Source organism: Plectropomus leopardus, chromosome 22, assembly GCF_008729295.1.
Source record: "Plectropomus leopardus isolate mb chromosome 22, YSFRI_Pleo_2.0, whole genome shotgun sequence".
Lineage (NCBI taxonomy): Eukaryota > Metazoa > Chordata > Actinopteri > Perciformes > Serranidae > Plectropomus > Plectropomus leopardus.
In genome coordinates this window covers 8894838-8911891 of record NC_056484.1, presented here as the reverse complement: position 1 = coordinate 8911891, position 17054 = coordinate 8894838, and the positions used below count along the sequence as shown (strand labels likewise).

Here is a 17054-nt window from a genome sequence, read left to right as displayed (position 1 = left end):
GTACAGGCCCTTACTCTGGCTCCATGGTGGGTTTTAGCTAGGTCAGAAATGGACGCCTCAGTCTGAGGCAAAGAATTGTCATATCTGACACTGGACAAAGAGGTAACTGTTGTGTCTTTAGATGCATGCATTTTATCTAGAACTCCTCTCGGCTGCTGTGGATACAGAATCACACGCACAATGATATATGAACAAAAGGAGACACATTCACACATTAAACAGATGCGGGCCAGCACTCGATTACAGCTTCCTCTGTGGTTCAAGCAAAAACATTTGCATGCAAAAGCAAGACTCATTAAAAGCAGATCTGATTTTGAGAGCATCTGGCATTGCATAACTCTGACCCATAACTACTTTCACCTGCTCTCGACACCACGCCACATAACGTTCTAGCAGTTGTTCCCTTTGCTTCCTCCCCTGATGACGCGCTAAGATTCCCACAGTGGTTCAGAGCTGTATGTGCAGACGTCCTTACATGTCCAGCCACATTTTATCTCCTAACTCAAACAGGAAAAAGTGAGATGATCAGACAAGTCCATTGAGTTGCATGATGCATCCGAATGAGCAACAAAGGAGTCCAGTCAAAATTACAAAGACTCCAAAAGAAACTACTAACAGCGACTAGAATGACCAGTCAAGGAAGACGTGTGCGAAGCATCCATGTTTTTGCAGACATGGATGCTTCACACACATCTTCCACTCGGCAGCACAGAAGATCTATACAATCAGCACAAGGTGGACGAGGTGGACACCCAAGATTAGTGTCACTTCAGTATCTGACCAAATGTCTCCCCTTCTGTTCCTGAGCTGGGATGTTCAGTATGGCCAGAAATATTATGGTGTCACAGTGAAGTAGACCTTTTGTAAATAAAATGTCAGAACTTTTTCTCTTTATCCTATGACAAATTTGTGTGTAATTTTGTTTGATATATTAATTGCATTCATGAGAATGGGATGGATGAGCGGACAGAGAGACAAGCTAAAAATATGCCTCCACTTGCAGGAATCTTCATGTGTGTCCACATGCCTGCAGAGGAACAGGAAGAGGCTCTCCCCCAGTTGTCTGAGGGTTCAACCTCCGTTGATTACATTTGACCTCTGCAGTCCCAAAACTGTCAAAAGCAGAACAGAGATTGAGAGGAAGTAAGGGAAAGAGGAAGGGGAAGTCTTATTTAGTGGGAGACATAGAGCCTCTCTTACGTTGCTGTTGCAGGCAGACACAGAAGTTGTCATTATGTGAGAGCATCCAGAATTCCTCAGTTGAGAACTTAAATAATATGTAGGGATGTAATACAGTTTGCCCATTGTTGTGAACATAAAACTCCAAAATTCACAAAGATGTAAATGACTGACTTCAGTTTCAACTTAAAGGAATTTATACTGACTTGTTATAAGGTAAATATGCCCTCAAAATGTGTTAGGAATTCTCCAAGGAGAGAGACTGTTTTCACTCCTGTGTAAAGATGTTACTGTATACTTAAGGGGGAGATTTCTTTGGCAAACATCTCACTCGAAAAAAGATCTTGGTTTGCTTTTCTTGTTAAGACTGTCTTGAGACCAGAAACAAGATTTAAGTCAAAGAAAAAGGGAAAAGGGGGAGAAAATAATGGGAAACTATATTTATCTGCACTCGTTTACTTTAGGAAAGAAAGTACTGTATAGTATTGACTGTACTTAAGTTTGAGACAGTTGTACTATACAGTACAGACCATACAGTACACATATTTATGGCCTGTATTTGAAACGCTATTATGCAACATAAGTAGTCGTATATTCTGCATTACAGCTGGCAAAAAACACTAATATATAATAAAACTTTTCCCTCACCTCCATTCTTGAAGCAAAGAAAAGGGAAACACCAAAATTTCCCATTGCCAACGACCAGTCCAGCCATGATGAGCATGAATGCTCTTTCATGGGCCCATTTACCCCTCGGTAGAGTCCCTTCATCTGAGGCCCCTGTCTCTGGCCCCGAGCCTCCAGCAGGATCTGTTTCTTCAGTCATTGTTTCTCCGTCTGTCATGTGCACACAAATTAAAGTAAGAGGTAAATGCAAACCACTTTACAATTCAATTGTTTTGTTGTTTTTGGGTCTTATTTTTATCCTAATAGCTCACACATTTAATTTTAAATGTAATTAAAATTAAATGTGCTAATTGGTTAATTTGATGCCAAATGAAAAGCCATGACAAAACCCTTAAGCTCCCAAAAAGCCATTAGACTTCAAAGAAATGACTCAACAAACTTGTGCTGAGGATTGCACAAACGTCACCCAAGATTAATAACTACCGAACATCAGGCAATTAAATATTGCTGGCCTATTAAAAGGAATTTAAATGCATACAACTCACCAGTAAACGCGCAGTGTCTGCCAAAATACCCCGACTGGCCAAAGTTTGAAGAAAACATGGGTATGTCCTCATCTATACCACACACATACACACACACACATACACACACACACACACACAGGTTGTACTCTTCCTCATGGGCGCCTCATTAAAGTAGCAAGATGTGTGAGCAAAATAAAATTATGCAAAAGAAATGTAATCTTTTAGTTTGCTTCTGTTGTTGTTATTGTATGTTATTGGAGTTTAATTATGAGTGGTTATCATTACAAACACAGCTGAACGTGTCCTGAACACTTTGTTCTCTCCCATCTATTATTTTTCCATTTCCTCTCTGAGATTGTATTTCTTCTGTCCAAAACAAACATGTCTGACTGAGCGAACCACTTCAAAACCACTTTTAAGCAATAATGTGTATCAGAAAATTCAAAAGCATTTCTGATTTTTGAAATTTCGTTAAAAATTCAGTGCAAATTAATGTGCATTTCCATCCACTTCTATTATGCAAATATTGAGTTAGAACAATTCAAAAAAGAGTTGGTAGTTCAGTTTCTTCAGTTGTATTGCAGCTGATACAGAAGAAGGCACAACAAGATGATGAGATGAATGCAGCATTTGGAAACCAGTGCCACTGAAAGAGAGACTGCCCACAGTATTGTGGGAATAAAATGGTTTATTATGAAGTACTTCTGTAAACCTCTTAGAGTACAAAGGATTACAGATGGATAAAAAAGTACATTGTATTGAACTTTTCAATTATTATTCATTAAAAAAAAATATATCAAAAATATATAATGGGGTCTCTGAACACTTATGAAATATGTAAACGTTTATAAAAATAATTGTATATGATTTAACATAAAACCAGTTTTAACAGATTTGGTCTATGCATCAGCAACCATCAAGCTGTGCTGGGTTCCCCCATCATCATCTTCTCGTCGTTTTCGTCCACATGCCTGTTTGGCTTCGCCTGCGACTTGAAGATGACGCGTCTGCACAGTGTGAGAATTGGCTTGTGGGGCTGAGCCTGACGCAGATCGCTGGATGGTGTGGTCATGTTTTCAGGATTCTGATTATAAGGAGGCAAATGTAATAAAAATGTAATGTTATGAAACGTAGTCAAACGCCAATCACAGTATAATCGTGAAAACCAAATGACCAAATACAACTTTAAAATTTACCCACCTTACACAGTCTGATAAAAAGGAATACCGGGATGCACATCAGTGGAATCATTAGAAGTACTGCACCTAAGATGTGGCTCCAGATGCTGTACTGATAACCGTACACCGTGAGTGTGTATGTCATTGTTAGGTTATATGACAGTACGATCTAGGGACAAGAAATGTTCAAGTTTAGGGGCTAAGCTGTCTGTTAAACAAGTGTTGTGTTGTGCTTTGTGGTGCAAGATAAAAGAGAATGATTGTAGGTTACTCAGTCAGTGAATAAAATGAAATTCTCTGCATTAATTCACGCATTGCTCAAATAGTGAGGAAATTATATGGTTTAAAACATTTTCGATTGCTTTAACAGGCACATGCAAATAACAAACTATTGTTTAACTTGCAAAGTTCTTTGTCTCAAGATATATTTTTGTTATATCGCTTGATAATTTAACATAACTTCCTCTAAACTTAGTTTTAATGACAGTTTAGTGCAGTTCTTCTGTGTTTTAAATGCTGTGCAGCAACAAGTTCTGAAAATATGTTGTCAGAAAACAAACAGTAGGGAAAAAAATGGACAAAGCCAACTGGCTAGTGTACAACTGGCAGATTTTTTTGGAAGATTTGAACCTGCATCATATTGTCACTTTGTGCACTTGATATGGCTAACAGGTGTAATGTCATTGTTTTGGCAGCCCAAAAATTCCAAAACCTCATTAGTCTAAAAAATTGGACCCATTTTTCCAACAGCCCGTTATTTTAAAAAGAAACGCTGAATGCTCCTGAGACCTGTTTCTCCAAAAATACACACTCCCTGCAGTTCGTTTCAGCTCTCCAGCTGTGTCTGACTCACTGATTCCAGGTTATTTCCATCCATCTGTCCACTGAGCAACACATATTTTTTTGTTAAACCTGACTGTTGAAGAAAGGTTCATTTATTGTCAGGTAAAGGCAGCAGTCTCTCTTTAAGATAGAGAGACCAGAAGAAGGGGCAGCAAAAGATCTGTGTTCTGTTGTAATGAAAACATTAGAGGAAATAAAAAAAAAAAAAAGTAGATGAATCAAGTAAGAGAGATGTGACGCAGGTGTATCTCACCCAACAGATGAGCGGCGTGATGAACAACCAGCAGTACTTCAGCACGGGGAATGGTTTGTATCCGATCATGTCCTCAATGTTGTCATAGAAACGGTCAGCACCTGCAAAGTCATGGATAGGAGAAATAGTAAGAATTAGGGGGTTGAGCGATATGGATTTTTCAGGGCTGATACCAATACAGATTATTAGTAGTTAATGAGACCAATAACCAATATTTGAAACCGATATGTATTTACAAAAAAAATTAAAATCTTTTTGTCAGTATTTAGAATCTGGAATACAACAAACTCCAACGCAAAACTTTGTTTAAATGCCTTTAGCAAATGTCAAAACTGAAATGTTCAACATCACATACAAGAGTCAAGTGAAAATTTAAGTGAAAAAATAAATAAATAAAAATATCTCCCTTAGGTTTTGCAAAATAAAAGTTCCTCCCATGCTGAAGCTTTCTTTGCACTGTTTAATTAATTAATTTTCGATCATTAAAAGAAAATGCAAATACAGATTCACTCCTATGAAAGTTGCTGAGTGGCAGCTGAGCTCTTTTAACGTAACTCAGGATAAAGTCAAAATAAATGAATATCTCAAACTTTATCTGAAGCTTCTCTCTTACAGATAAGATGATACAGATGGAGGACACAGTGAAAAAATGTTGCCGGAACAATATCTAGAGTATAATCAAGTTCCTTTTTGTGATTCTATAAGCAAAAACTTCAAAAGATAGATATCTTCAGAAAAAAAAAGTTATTTAAGTGCAATAGTTGCTCACTGTTGAATGCAGTGCATTTAAAAAAAGCACCATGTAGTGCAGTGATAATGGCCAGTGGCAAGACTTACCATACACCCAGCCGATGATGGTGGTCTCAAAACAGACGATGAAGAGGATGCCCTGTCCACTGACACCAATGGAGTCCATCAGATGGAAGAGGAGTGACCCTCCCTGAAAGATTAGCAGAAAAAAAATGTAGGAAAAGAAGGAGTGTTTTTTTATGAAGGAGTGTTTGTGTTTTACACAACTGCAAGACAGCCATTAAGCCACAATTGGTTGCACAGATCTCTCAAAATGTGGGTGCCTGAGCCACACACACACACACACACACACACACACACACACACAAAAGCATATATAAACACACATTTGCCTGCAGCAGAGCTGTGTACACTAACATAAAATATAGTCATTGTACCTTTTCAGTTGAAAATAGCTGGAATAGAATTCGCAAATCACTGTATTTGGTTTTTATTCACATTTTACACTGTGTCCCAACTTTTTTGGATTTGGGGTTGGACATCTACATGTTTGCATCTGACAGTTAAATTGAAAAAGAGCCAAACTATTTTTATAATTATTACAATTATTTTACATGTTTCTATCAAATAATCCCTTTCTCTCTGTGCCGCTTACCCCAGAGATGAATGGCAGCCCCAGTAGAAAAAAGACAACACAGGTGACCAGGACCAGTACCATTCTGGCCCGCGGCTTCCTCAGGTGACGTGGGAACAGATCCGCGATGGCTGTGACCAGGCTCTCCACACTCAGAAACTGCGTGGATGGAAAGAAATTAGCTTATTTAAGAGAAAGGCACGTTTACATGGAACCTACATTACATAAAAGTACCTGACTATCCAGGCCCAGGACGAGGATCATGAGGAAGAAGAACAAACACCAGAAGTTTGAGCCCGGCACCATCGACAGAGCCCTGGGATAGGCGTGAAAGATCAGAGCTATACCTGTAGAATATAATAATATAATAGAACATAATGCTTCGATCAATACATGAGAGCATTCTGCAATCTTCAAAAGCAGCGTTCTCATTTTTCCTCTAAAAAAAAACATGAATTTTTAAATTACAAATCTTTATCTCCACTTGTTTTTACCACGGGCCAGCCGTTGCGGCTGAAAAATAAAGCCAACACAAAGTGCAAAAAACTGAATTAAAACTTTACAGCAAAAATATAGATGTTATTAGATTATAGATTAAATTTTAATTCCCTCCATAAAAACCTTTGACTCTGATGCGTCCATAAAATCAACAAGAAGCTTGAGTCTGGCTTTTTCCAGTGTTCAGATTTCAATAAACAGAATAAAGCCTCAAATGCATATTTAAACACAAAAATTCTGAAAACGTACAACACAAAAAAACTATCGTGTAACCGTTAGTAACCAAGTGGGGATGTAAAAGAGTGATATCTCACGTTTATCCTTTTCTCCTGGGGTTTCTCAAACGTTTGACAAAACATTTGCTGTTTCTAGCATCTCTAATATAATCATTTCAAGCTTTATTAAATATGACTGAATATATTTGGATCATTGGTCGGACAAAGCTAGAACTGAAGATGTCAAAAAAATAATTGGCAGATTAATAGATATTGAAAATAATTATAAGTTGATGTCCAACGATGCATACAAAAGAAATACAATATCTGTTTTCAGATATTTCACAGATGACATTTGAAAACAGTCAAATGAAAGATTAGATGCTGAAAAGAGAGGAACGAACTCACCGCTTGATGCAACTTCAGCTAAATCCACGCCCATTTCAGCAGCCATAAATCCCAGTGTTGAGAACACAGCCAAACCAGCAAAGATACTGGTGCCAGTGCTCAGGCAGCACAGTAGCAAGCAATCCCTACAAGATACCCAAACGTCTGCACTGTCAAGGAGCACGATTGTTAAACTGCACGTATGATTATATGCTGTGTGTGAGGACGCTGACCTGTAGCAGTTGTTGTTGTATTTGTTGTAGCTCCCCAGAGCGGTCAGTACTCCCAGACATGAGTAGATGGAAAAGAGCACATCAAACACTGCGTCACGCCAAGCCTCAAAAAGGTAAAATGTAAGAGTTATTATAGTTCTGTATTTTTCATGAGTTTTTAGATTTTTTTTTCTTGAGAAAGATTGGTGAATGAGGCTCGTTGTAAAGAACAGTTGAGTTCTTACAGACGGTTGTGCGAGCATGTAGAAGTCAGGGTAGAGGTAATATCTCAGTCCTTCTCCAGCTCCTGGGAGTGTCACTCCACGGATAAAGAGGATGAACAGCATCAGGTAGGGTAATGTAGAAGTGACGTACACTACCTAAAAACACAAAAATGCAAACAAAAAGGAAGATCACAAATTCGTAAGTACATTCAAACACTAACTTGTTACATTAATCTGTTATAAGGGGATGTTTTTTTTGGTAGAGGTGCAGGGGAACAGGCAGAAATCACAACACTGACAATTTAGTTTGACAGTTTATCTAATATGAAGGACAGTACTTTCTACATCAGGAAAAGGTACTACTCACCTTTCCTGCAGATTTGATTCCTAAAAAGATGCAGAAGTAACACAAAATCCAGGCAAGCAGGAGACACACAGCTAAGTCCAAGTGTACCGTCCCCAGGTTTGCGATGAAGTCGGATGACAGCCTTAATACTTTGTTCCTGTAGGGAACATATCAGACACATACACACATTAATACAACTGCATCCTCTGCTAACAACATCCAGAATAGATGTACAGATGTGCAATGTATACAACACACTTTGTGTCTTTCTTGTGTTTTTTGTGAAAACTAGATATACCACCACGCAGTTGTATGTCAATTGCACTTACACTTTACATCCATGTATGAAAACATGATATTTCAAATACAGAATATCTACACAATTAGCATAGTTTTAATGTGGTTCTTGAGTTTTGGCCAAAAACATGTCATATGAAGACACTGTGACCTTGACCTTTGACCTTTGAATTCGACCTCCAGATTCTAATCAGCCCATTCTTGAGTCCATGTTATGCCAAATTTGAGGAAACTACTGTCAGGCAATCTTCAATTATTTCATAAAAAAAGGAGACATTTATATACCAAATTCTAAACTGATCATCAATGAGACCAAGTGAATATTTGTGTCAAATTTGAATAAATTCCCCCAAAGTGTACTTGAAATATCACTTTCACAAGAATGAGACGAATGCAAGGTCACTGTGATTTCTGACCACCAAAGACTAGTCAGCTCATTGTTGGGTCCCAAAATCCAGTGCCTGCACGGTACCAGTTCCTATGCATCTGGTATCTACCAGACTGGATTACGACACAGATTTATGCAGATATTACTTATTATTATCAAAGAATTTTTGTTTGTATTTTGAAGGATAAGTGTGTGAGTGTGCACGTTTCTCACTGAAAGAACTCTTCTTCTGGACTTCTGTGGTTAATTTCTCCCCTGCAAATATAATTAAAAAACAAGCAAGCAAATAAGTTAAGTGAGGTAAAATGAAATACATTTTTCTGGTCTGACTGGTCAGCATTTCTGGGGATTCCCTGTAATGCTGAATAAACAACAAGTGATAGCAAAGTGCAATTTACTGCAATTATTGGGCTCCATTTTTCTGCAGCTGGGAGGCATGTTCATGTGTTTCATGCGCGAAATTCTCTTAAACACAGGTCAACATGTCATAGAAATCACACAACACTCTGTTTGGCCTCAACCAATATCTCCTAGTCCACTCGTGATTGAGTTTTTAGCGCACTTCCTCCACTTTCCCACGCACCGCCACAACATTAAGGATGCCTGAACAAAGGGAAGGGGTTCTGATCCTCTCCATCACCGGCACACATAACCTACTTGCCTCCATGTTAACAGACAAACCGCCTGCTCATCTAGCAGAAACAGAGTATTTAGAACGATAGTAATACAATAGTGATAGTAATTACAAAAGAATCTATAGCTGTTCCCTGTAGCATTTTTTAAACCATTTGACACCCTACCACCTTAAAACTAGGCTTGGTAAGTCATTAAAATGTATTAGGTCTACATTTAATGTTCAAACTGTCCCAAGAAAACAATTAATAGTGCTAGTCTTTATGACAGAAACAGATGTTAGGACTTCCTGCTCTGAACACATGAAGCATGGCTGTGACAAAGGTGCTACATCTACTCAAGCCAAGACTAATCTCACAGTTCTCGTTACTTTTTCATGTATCTCATTAAGAAAATAAATTGTGGTATTTCATACAGTATCAACTGACAATAAAAATGCAACTTACTCGTAACTGAAGTCGTAGTCAGGTGAGTCAAATATGGGTGGGGCTGACCAGTTGACCAAATGAGACTGAACATGGCAAGAGGCTAAGAGGTTGAGGAAAGATGGATGAAGTTGAATGCTTCCAAGTGTTAAATGTAAGGGAGAGTGTTTCCTCTTAATACCATAAGAAAAAGCAATACACACACAGAAAATCAAGCACATATGTGTTTCAACAAGGTGGTGTTGATTTGTAGTAAAGTATAGCTCACGGGTGTTCCACGAGTTGTCACATGTAGTCCAGGGCAACGGGCTTTGAAAGGAGTAATACACATAGCAGATGACCCAGGCGTACAAAACGATGTGGTACATGTTCACATAAGCCAGCATCACTTGGGATGCAATCCCCACCCCTGCAGGACACAGTGAGTTTTCACACAGTTAACTTCTTCCAAAAGTAACAGGTTACCCGTCTCTCACCACTGTAGCACACAAGAGTGAAGGTTTCGTTTAAGCATTAGGGGGATGCATCAGCCTCATAAAACCATCCTGATGACATGAGCTCAACATTCTGTTTCTCTCTCTGTATCGTGTCATAATCAACAAAACGTATTTGTCTTTGATGTATGTCCTGTCTTTATTTTAGAGCAGCCTTTCTGGTTTAAAATTTAGATACTTGGGAAGTGAAGCTCAACAGCAGATTGCACCAAGCAGCTTACATTGAGGGTTGAAACATTTGCTGTATAAAATTTAAAAGTAGCTTTTGAGCTAAAACACCTTTACAAGTTTACAGTATTTGGAATAGGCAAATGTGGTCATTTTGTTTTGGGGGTCTGGATACAAACACTGACAAATTAAGACACACCGAAGAAAGCAAAATGAAATATACTCATTTCCTGCATGTCAACTTGAGCAATTACAAAAATCTGTCTGAGCTTTGTTTTTACCCTGGAACATGGGACATATCTTCCTCCAGGCCGTCACAGCGCTCTCACTGGTGTACTGGCCCAGTGCCGTCTCCAGGAAGAACACAGGGAAGCCACAGAAGAAGAGGCACACAAAGTGAGGGATGAAGAAGACAACTGCAAACATACACCAGTGAACAAGAGTCACTTGTTTTGGATGTAAAGTCAGGGTTCCTCTAATATTGGCAATGACGTGACAGAAAAACACATATTAACACATAAAATCTGTGCATATTAAAGTTGAGGCAGGCAGAAATCAGGAAAAAGTGGAAAAAAAAAACCTGAAGAATTTATAAATACATCCCCCTCCTGAAGCTGTCCCCTCTCTGTCCCACCCACAGCTTTAAGTCTATGGGGATGTAAAGGAGGATGGAAAGAGGAGAAGTCACTGTCTCAAACAACATCACACAACTGAGGTACATCACATGCGCAGTTAAAATTTGGCCTGCAGCTGCTGGGCAATCAACCAATAAGGTTGTGCAGGCTGTGACTTTTCTTCTTTCCACCTTCCTTGGACATATACAGAAGCACAACAGAGGAAACCAGCCAACAGGAACACTCTATCTCTTTGAATGCCCTGTGAATGGCCAGCATTTCCCGTCACTGACAAGATTTTGTAGAGCCTGAAAAAAAAAGCCAAGAGGAGGTGCAAAAGTATAGTTTTGTCTCGGTCCACTTGAATTAAAGTATGTTTGTTATGTGATTTATGCACAGTGGCACCAAAATAAAACTGCCTACCCTAGCTTTAAAGGCTGATCATGTGACTAGTTAAGTGGAATGAAAGGAATTTCTTTTAATGGAGGAGCTCATGGTTGGATTTAATATTTTTCCATGTTACTTAGGAAAAAAACGAAAACAAAACAAAGCAAGACAACAGCTTTATTTCGGAGAATAGAATCTGTAAAGAATTAACCTCATTGTTGATGTGTCGATGGCATCAAAGTAAAATGGTTGGCAAGCCACAAAAAGCTTTGAGCCAGCTTTTTACAGAAAGCTCCTGATTTAATATGTCTAACGTTTCTAATGACCTGCTTATTTGTTAGCTTTGATAACTGTTTTTAAATGTATTGTCTTCTCTGTCTGGTGGGCTGGAGACAAATTTCCACCCTGGTGGATAATAATATATATTGTTTTGTATTCAAACTATGAGGACAACAATGGAAACCCTTCCTGAAATGAATCCAGTTTGCCATTAAGATTACAAATAAAACTGCTCCATGATTTGTTTTTTAGTGACAGGCGGCTTTTGGTGTCACCTCCTTCATGATCAGTCTGTTTTTCCATCACTCTTTTTTTATTATTAATTTTACCATGCTCATACACATGCATGTGCGTGCATGCTTGCAAATACATATGTGTACATATTTTCACTCTGCATTTGCAATGCTTTTAGTAAACATGAGCATTCACCATAATAAACAAAACAGTCTCTGACCTCCTCCATTCTTAAAGCACAGATAAGGAAAACGAACAAAACTCCCGAGGCCAACGACCAGTCCAGCCATGGCGAGCATGAACTCCCTCTTGTTGGCCCATTTCCCCCTCGGCAGAGTCCCTTCATTTGAATGACCCGTCTCTGGCCCCGAGCCTCCAGCAGGAGCTGTTTCTTCAGTCATGGTCTTTCCGTCTGTCATGCGCACACACATTAAAAACAAGCGGACTGTAATGCAAACCATGTCTACATCTCTACAACTGTCGTTCCCACGATATAGAGCAGTGGTCTCAACAATTCAGTTTCTATATCGCCTCATATTTATCCTAATAACTCACGCATTAAAACTTCTGTCCTTTGGTTACGTCAACGCCAAATAAACGGCCTGACAGAACCGTTCACTCAAATGCCATTAACTCTAATGACTGCAAAGAAATTACTCGAACAAACTTGTGCTGATGATTTCAAAAACTATCCCTAATATAAATAACTGCAGAACACGAGGAAACTGAATATTTATAGCTCCTTAAAAAGGGAGTTTTACTCACCCGTATACGCGCTGTTGTTCTCCCCTGACTGACTGAGCGAAGTTTAAAGAAAAGATAGGCGTGTCCTAATGCACACACGCACACACACACACACACACACACACGCACACACAGCTCCATTCATAAAGGAATGCACTTTTCCTCATGGATGCTCTCCCACCACAATGCGAACTTATCATGCCTCATTAGTGTAGCAAGAGCATGGTCTAAATTTTTATTAATAGATTTTTTACTTTTATTGCACAGCTGCATATGTCCTGAACTCTCTTTGAAAATGATGTAGCATGGAAGCTATAAACATGGCTGGGTATACCCAAAACTTCCATTAAAAAAACAAAACTGCACAAATATGGGCGCACATGTCCTAAACTTCTTCTTTTCACTTTGGTTGAAACCCAACAAAGTAAAGAAGTGCTTTTAGCTCACATAGAGAGGAGGTGAGTCCAGGTGAGCTGAATCTCCCTGATTACATTTTCAGGGAGCAGCTGGTTAAACCTGTAGACTTAAGGAATGGTAATGATACAAAATACATAAAAATACAGTTGGTGCACTTTGACTTGCCCTGTTGTATGAAATGTGCTACACAAATAAAGCTACCTTTAGTTTCTCTTTGGCCTTATAGCCACAGACTTTCAGGGAATATACTTTTTAACTTTGGATTTCCTTTACCAACAAAAATGTGAACACAACACTTGTTTTTGCTAACATTTTTCAAAAAAAAAAAAAAAGATCCAGGACTTTTCTTTATGCATTTGAAAGTTGAAAGTAATTGTATATATATATAATGGGTTTGTATAAGTAGACTTACATATGTATTGATTCACTCATCTGTTAGCAGATAGTTGCCTTAGAAATTGAGGGGAGTGGGCAGGGATTACCAAGGCCTGTGGAGACCTGAAGGGGAAGTTGAAATACTAATGAAACACAGGGAATGCCACAGATGTCACAAGTTTTCAGTCAGCGTGCCATTAGCATGCTGACGGCAGCAATGTCCTCCAGAGCTGTTGCCTGTGAACTAAATGTTCATTTCACAACTACAGGCCATCCCCAATGCCATTTTCCTTAAATTTGGAAGTACAGCCAAATGGGTGATGGGGACAACTTCTCAACATTTCTGTCTGCATTTTTTGTTCACATTTAATTGCCCCAAATCAGATATACATATTTTTTCTCTTACTTGTAGTGTTACTTATCAGTCAGGATTGTTTTGGTGTGAGTTGTCAAGGGTTGCAGATATTTGGCCATAGAGATTTTTGCGTTCACTCGTGTATTATGGAACAAGATGGCACTTGGCTTGTGGTACTCAAATCACTCAACAGTGATGTGTCTCTGCAGAAATTATGACCGAGTAGTGACCCAGTCGTGTAGAGACTTTTCTTTCTATTGAACTACATCCGCCCATCATATTACCGTGCTGAAAAAGCATGTACGCATGTTAGATAAGGTTAAAAGAAAACCCGGTTGGGCATTGTCACATTATGTACTTCATGTTATGTAGGTTAAGTTTTGGCTAATAAAATTTCGTGAGTTAGGTTTAGGAAAAGAAACATGGTGATGATGTACTATACAATATTGTATTGCTGATCATGTTTGTTTTATTACAATTTTTGGTGCATTCATTTGTGTAGTTATACAAATGAACAATGCATGAGAACAGTCTGCCCACAGTATTAGTGTAGCAAACTGCTCATTAATAAGATACTTCTGCAAACCTCTACCAGAACATAGGTGAACAGAAGAAAAAGTACATTATATTGAACTTGTTACAACTACTACGCAACTACTAATTTGGCACGTGAAATAAACGCTCAGCAAAGATAGAGAGTCGAACAGGAACAAGCAAAGATAAGAGGCAGTAAAAGATCTGTGTTCTGAAGAAATACAAACATGAAAATAATGAAAACATGAGAGGAGAAAGACATTAAAGTAGATGAACCAAGTAAGAAAGTTGTGATGCATGGTGCATCTCACCAAACAGATGAGTGGCGTGATGAACAACCAGCAGTACTTCATCCAGGGAAATGGTTTGTATGCGATCATATCGACAATGTTGTCATAGAAACGGTCCATGCCCGGTCCTCCAGTGATGCATCTAACCTGTTTTAACAGAAACACTGATTCTTATCAATAATAAAATCTTTTAATTTGTTGGAGCTGGTATGTTTTTTTCTGAACCTCTGTATCACACAGCTTTGTCAGGTATTGTCTCTGATTTAAAGCCTATAATTATGAGCATTTACGTGGTTCTATATTATATCCATGATAAGAAAAAAAAAAAGTTAAAAACCTAGAATATTTGCCTAGAATATTCACTGCCAAAGCTCCAGAGCCCGAAAAGTTGTATTTTAGGACGACCCAAAATAAAAGTGAAAGTGCACACAGGGGCAAGCACAGTAAAGTGGACACCTATTTTTTCTGTCCTTTTGTCTTTTGTTGGTGTGACTCTTTTAATTTAACTCAGGACAAAAAAAATTAGAGTGAATCTCAAAGTTTTTAACAGAAACTGGTTTCCTGCGTACAGAAATAGACAGATACAAAATGTTTATGACACTGATGAAAAGGAAATTATGTTGGAATAAGAGCTTATAGATATCTAGAAATTAGAAATAAGTTCCTTTTGGTGGCCAAATGGGTCTCAAAAAATGACCATTAAAAGGACGCTGATGAAATAGGTACTGAAGTTGTCAATCAAAGCATAGAGGTATGCCCCTCCCTGAAATATGAGCAGAACTACAGTTTTCATTTTGGCGTTGTATGGCTCCACAAACCAGTCAAATTGCACTTACAGTTTTACACCCACACACACAGCAACTCCCAAGCACTAATATACATGCTTAACCACAACAAATGACACGCAAAGAGGCAGCGTGACTTCAGTTTTGAGGTCCATATTGACATAGTAATTTAATCTTTACTAGATAGTTGTTTTGTTCACAGCTTTGGGGCCCTCACTGACAGCATCTGGGTAGCATTAGAGCCACAAAAGCACTGCGAGTCTCCCCTTGTGAAAGTTAGAGCTGGCCAAATTCCAGAGCAATGCACAGGCCCTTACTCTGGCCCCACCGTGTGTGTTAGTCGTTGCCAGTCTCGGGGGTAAGAAATGTTCACCTCAGTTTGAGGCAGAGAATCTTCACATCTGACTCTATACAAAGACATAGCTGTTGTGTCTTTAGAGGCATGCTTGTATTGTCTAGAATTCCTCTTGGCTGCTCTGGATACAGATTCACATGAAGACTAACACATTCACAGATATTCATTAAAGAGATGCAGGCCAGAACTCAGCTACAGCTTCCTCTGCAGTTCAAGCTGGAGTATGTTAGAGTAAGACTTATTGAAAGTGTATCATTTTTAAGAGCATCTGGCATTGCATAACTCTGGCCCATAATTGCTTTTCACCTGCTCTCCACACCCACACCACATAATGTTCTTGCAGATGTTCCCTTTGCTTTCCTCTCCTGATGACATGCAAGATTCCCACAGTGTGCCAGAGCTGTATGAGCAGACGTTTCTTATGTATGCGGCCACATTTTGTCTTCTAACTCATAAAGGAAAAAAGAGAGACGATCAGACACGTCCATTGAATTACATAATGCATCCGAACGAGCAACACAGGAGTCCGTACAAACAGACAAAGACTAGAAAAGAAACGCTGCAGAAGCAAAGATCAGTCCACCACTCACAGGAATGTTCATGCAACCATATGAATGCATGTACAGTATATGACCACAGAAGCAAAGTGGACAAGACACTACCCTGATTGAGGGTTCACCCTCTGGTGATTACATTTGACCCCTACAATCTTTGCTGTGAATCATCAAAAGCAGGACGTAAATAGAGAAAGAGCAGCAGGGGGAGGGGAAGGGAGAGGAGTGACAACCTACTCTCCTTTACTTCAGTCGCTGTTACTGGCAGATACAAAGGCTGTCATTGTGTAAGAGGGACACAGTGACTTCTTCCTTGTTTCTTCCTTGTTTTTTTCAGCTCTCCTCCATGTTTGCACATATAACTTAAGTCTTAACAATTTAATAAATGTCATTTTCATCCTAATAGCTCACACTTAAACTTTCCACCTCTGGTTTAGTCAAATAATGAAAAAAATCTTTTCATAAAACATTTAAACTCCCCAAATGCCATTAACTGCAAATTTATTTATTTATTTATTGGCACACAGGGAAGAAGGATACTGGCCCACAGCCCAAGCAAATGACTTCAAAGACATTCATCGACAAACTTGTGCTGGGGATTTGCAAAAATTACCATAAGAAAAAGCACTGCTGCACATTACAGGGTAATTATATATTTCTGGCTTCTCAAAAAGGGATGGGAATGTATGTTACTCACCCGTGAGCGTGCAGTTGCCCCATTAATGAACACCCCATGTAACGAAGAGAAGTCTGAAGAAAAGCTCTATCCTATAGAGGGGTGTGTCCCTATGGACACCACACAAACACACAAAAAAAGAAAGAAAAAAGACATAAGTAAATAATTACAAATATT

At 38.9% G+C, this 17054-nt stretch overlaps 1 protein-coding gene across 3 annotated transcripts; it reads right to left on the bottom strand.

Moving 5' to 3' along the window:
* Window positions 1-2892: 2892 nt before the first annotated feature.
* LOC121961421 (sodium- and chloride-dependent GABA transporter 2-like) lies at window positions 2893-16971 on the bottom strand. Of its 3 annotated transcripts, none has more exons than XM_042511411.1 (17): window positions 16899-16971; window positions 14529-14654; window positions 12013-12204; window positions 10560-10694; window positions 9885-10025; window positions 9638-9719; window positions 8772-8813; window positions 7895-8030; window positions 7549-7683; window positions 7325-7428; window positions 7113-7237; window positions 6226-6338; window positions 6013-6150; window positions 5445-5547; window positions 4608-4708; window positions 3534-3680; window positions 2893-3417 (listed from the first exon to the last, which is right to left on the bottom strand). In XM_042511411.1, exons 3-17 carry the CDS (start codon window positions 12191-12193, stop codon window positions 3250-3252), a joined length of 1851 nt encoding a protein of 616 aa, XP_042367345.1. In that variant the 5' UTR covers window positions 12194-12204; window positions 14529-14654; window positions 16899-16971; the 3' UTR covers window positions 2893-3249. The 3 variants fall into 3 exon arrangements, with proteins under 3 accessions (XP_042367345.1, XP_042367344.1, XP_042367346.1); XM_042511410.1 differs by lacking the exons at window positions 14529-14654; window positions 16899-16971 and adding exons at window positions 12558-12589; window positions 16742-16787; XM_042511412.1 differs by lacking the exon at window positions 14529-14654 and having other exon boundaries at window positions 16899-16968.
* Between the last annotated feature and the right edge of the window lie 83 nt (window positions 16972-17054).

What these genes read in the sequence shown, in the direction of transcription:
- LOC121961421 (XM_042511410.1), bottom strand. Translation starts at nt 16,776, where the DNA reads ATGTCTTTGAAGTCATTTGCTTGGGCTGTGGGCCA. An exon ending in TACAACAACAACTGCTACAG is followed by an intron (nt 7,238 to 7,324) that starts GTCAGCGTCCTC and finishes GGTATCTTGTAG; the next exon opens with GGATTGCTTGCTACTGTGCT. An exon ending in GGCTGCCATTCATCTCTGGG is followed by an intron (nt 5,548 to 6,012) that starts GTAAGCGGCACA and finishes CTAATCTTTCAG; the next exon opens with GGAGGGTCACTCCTCTTCCA.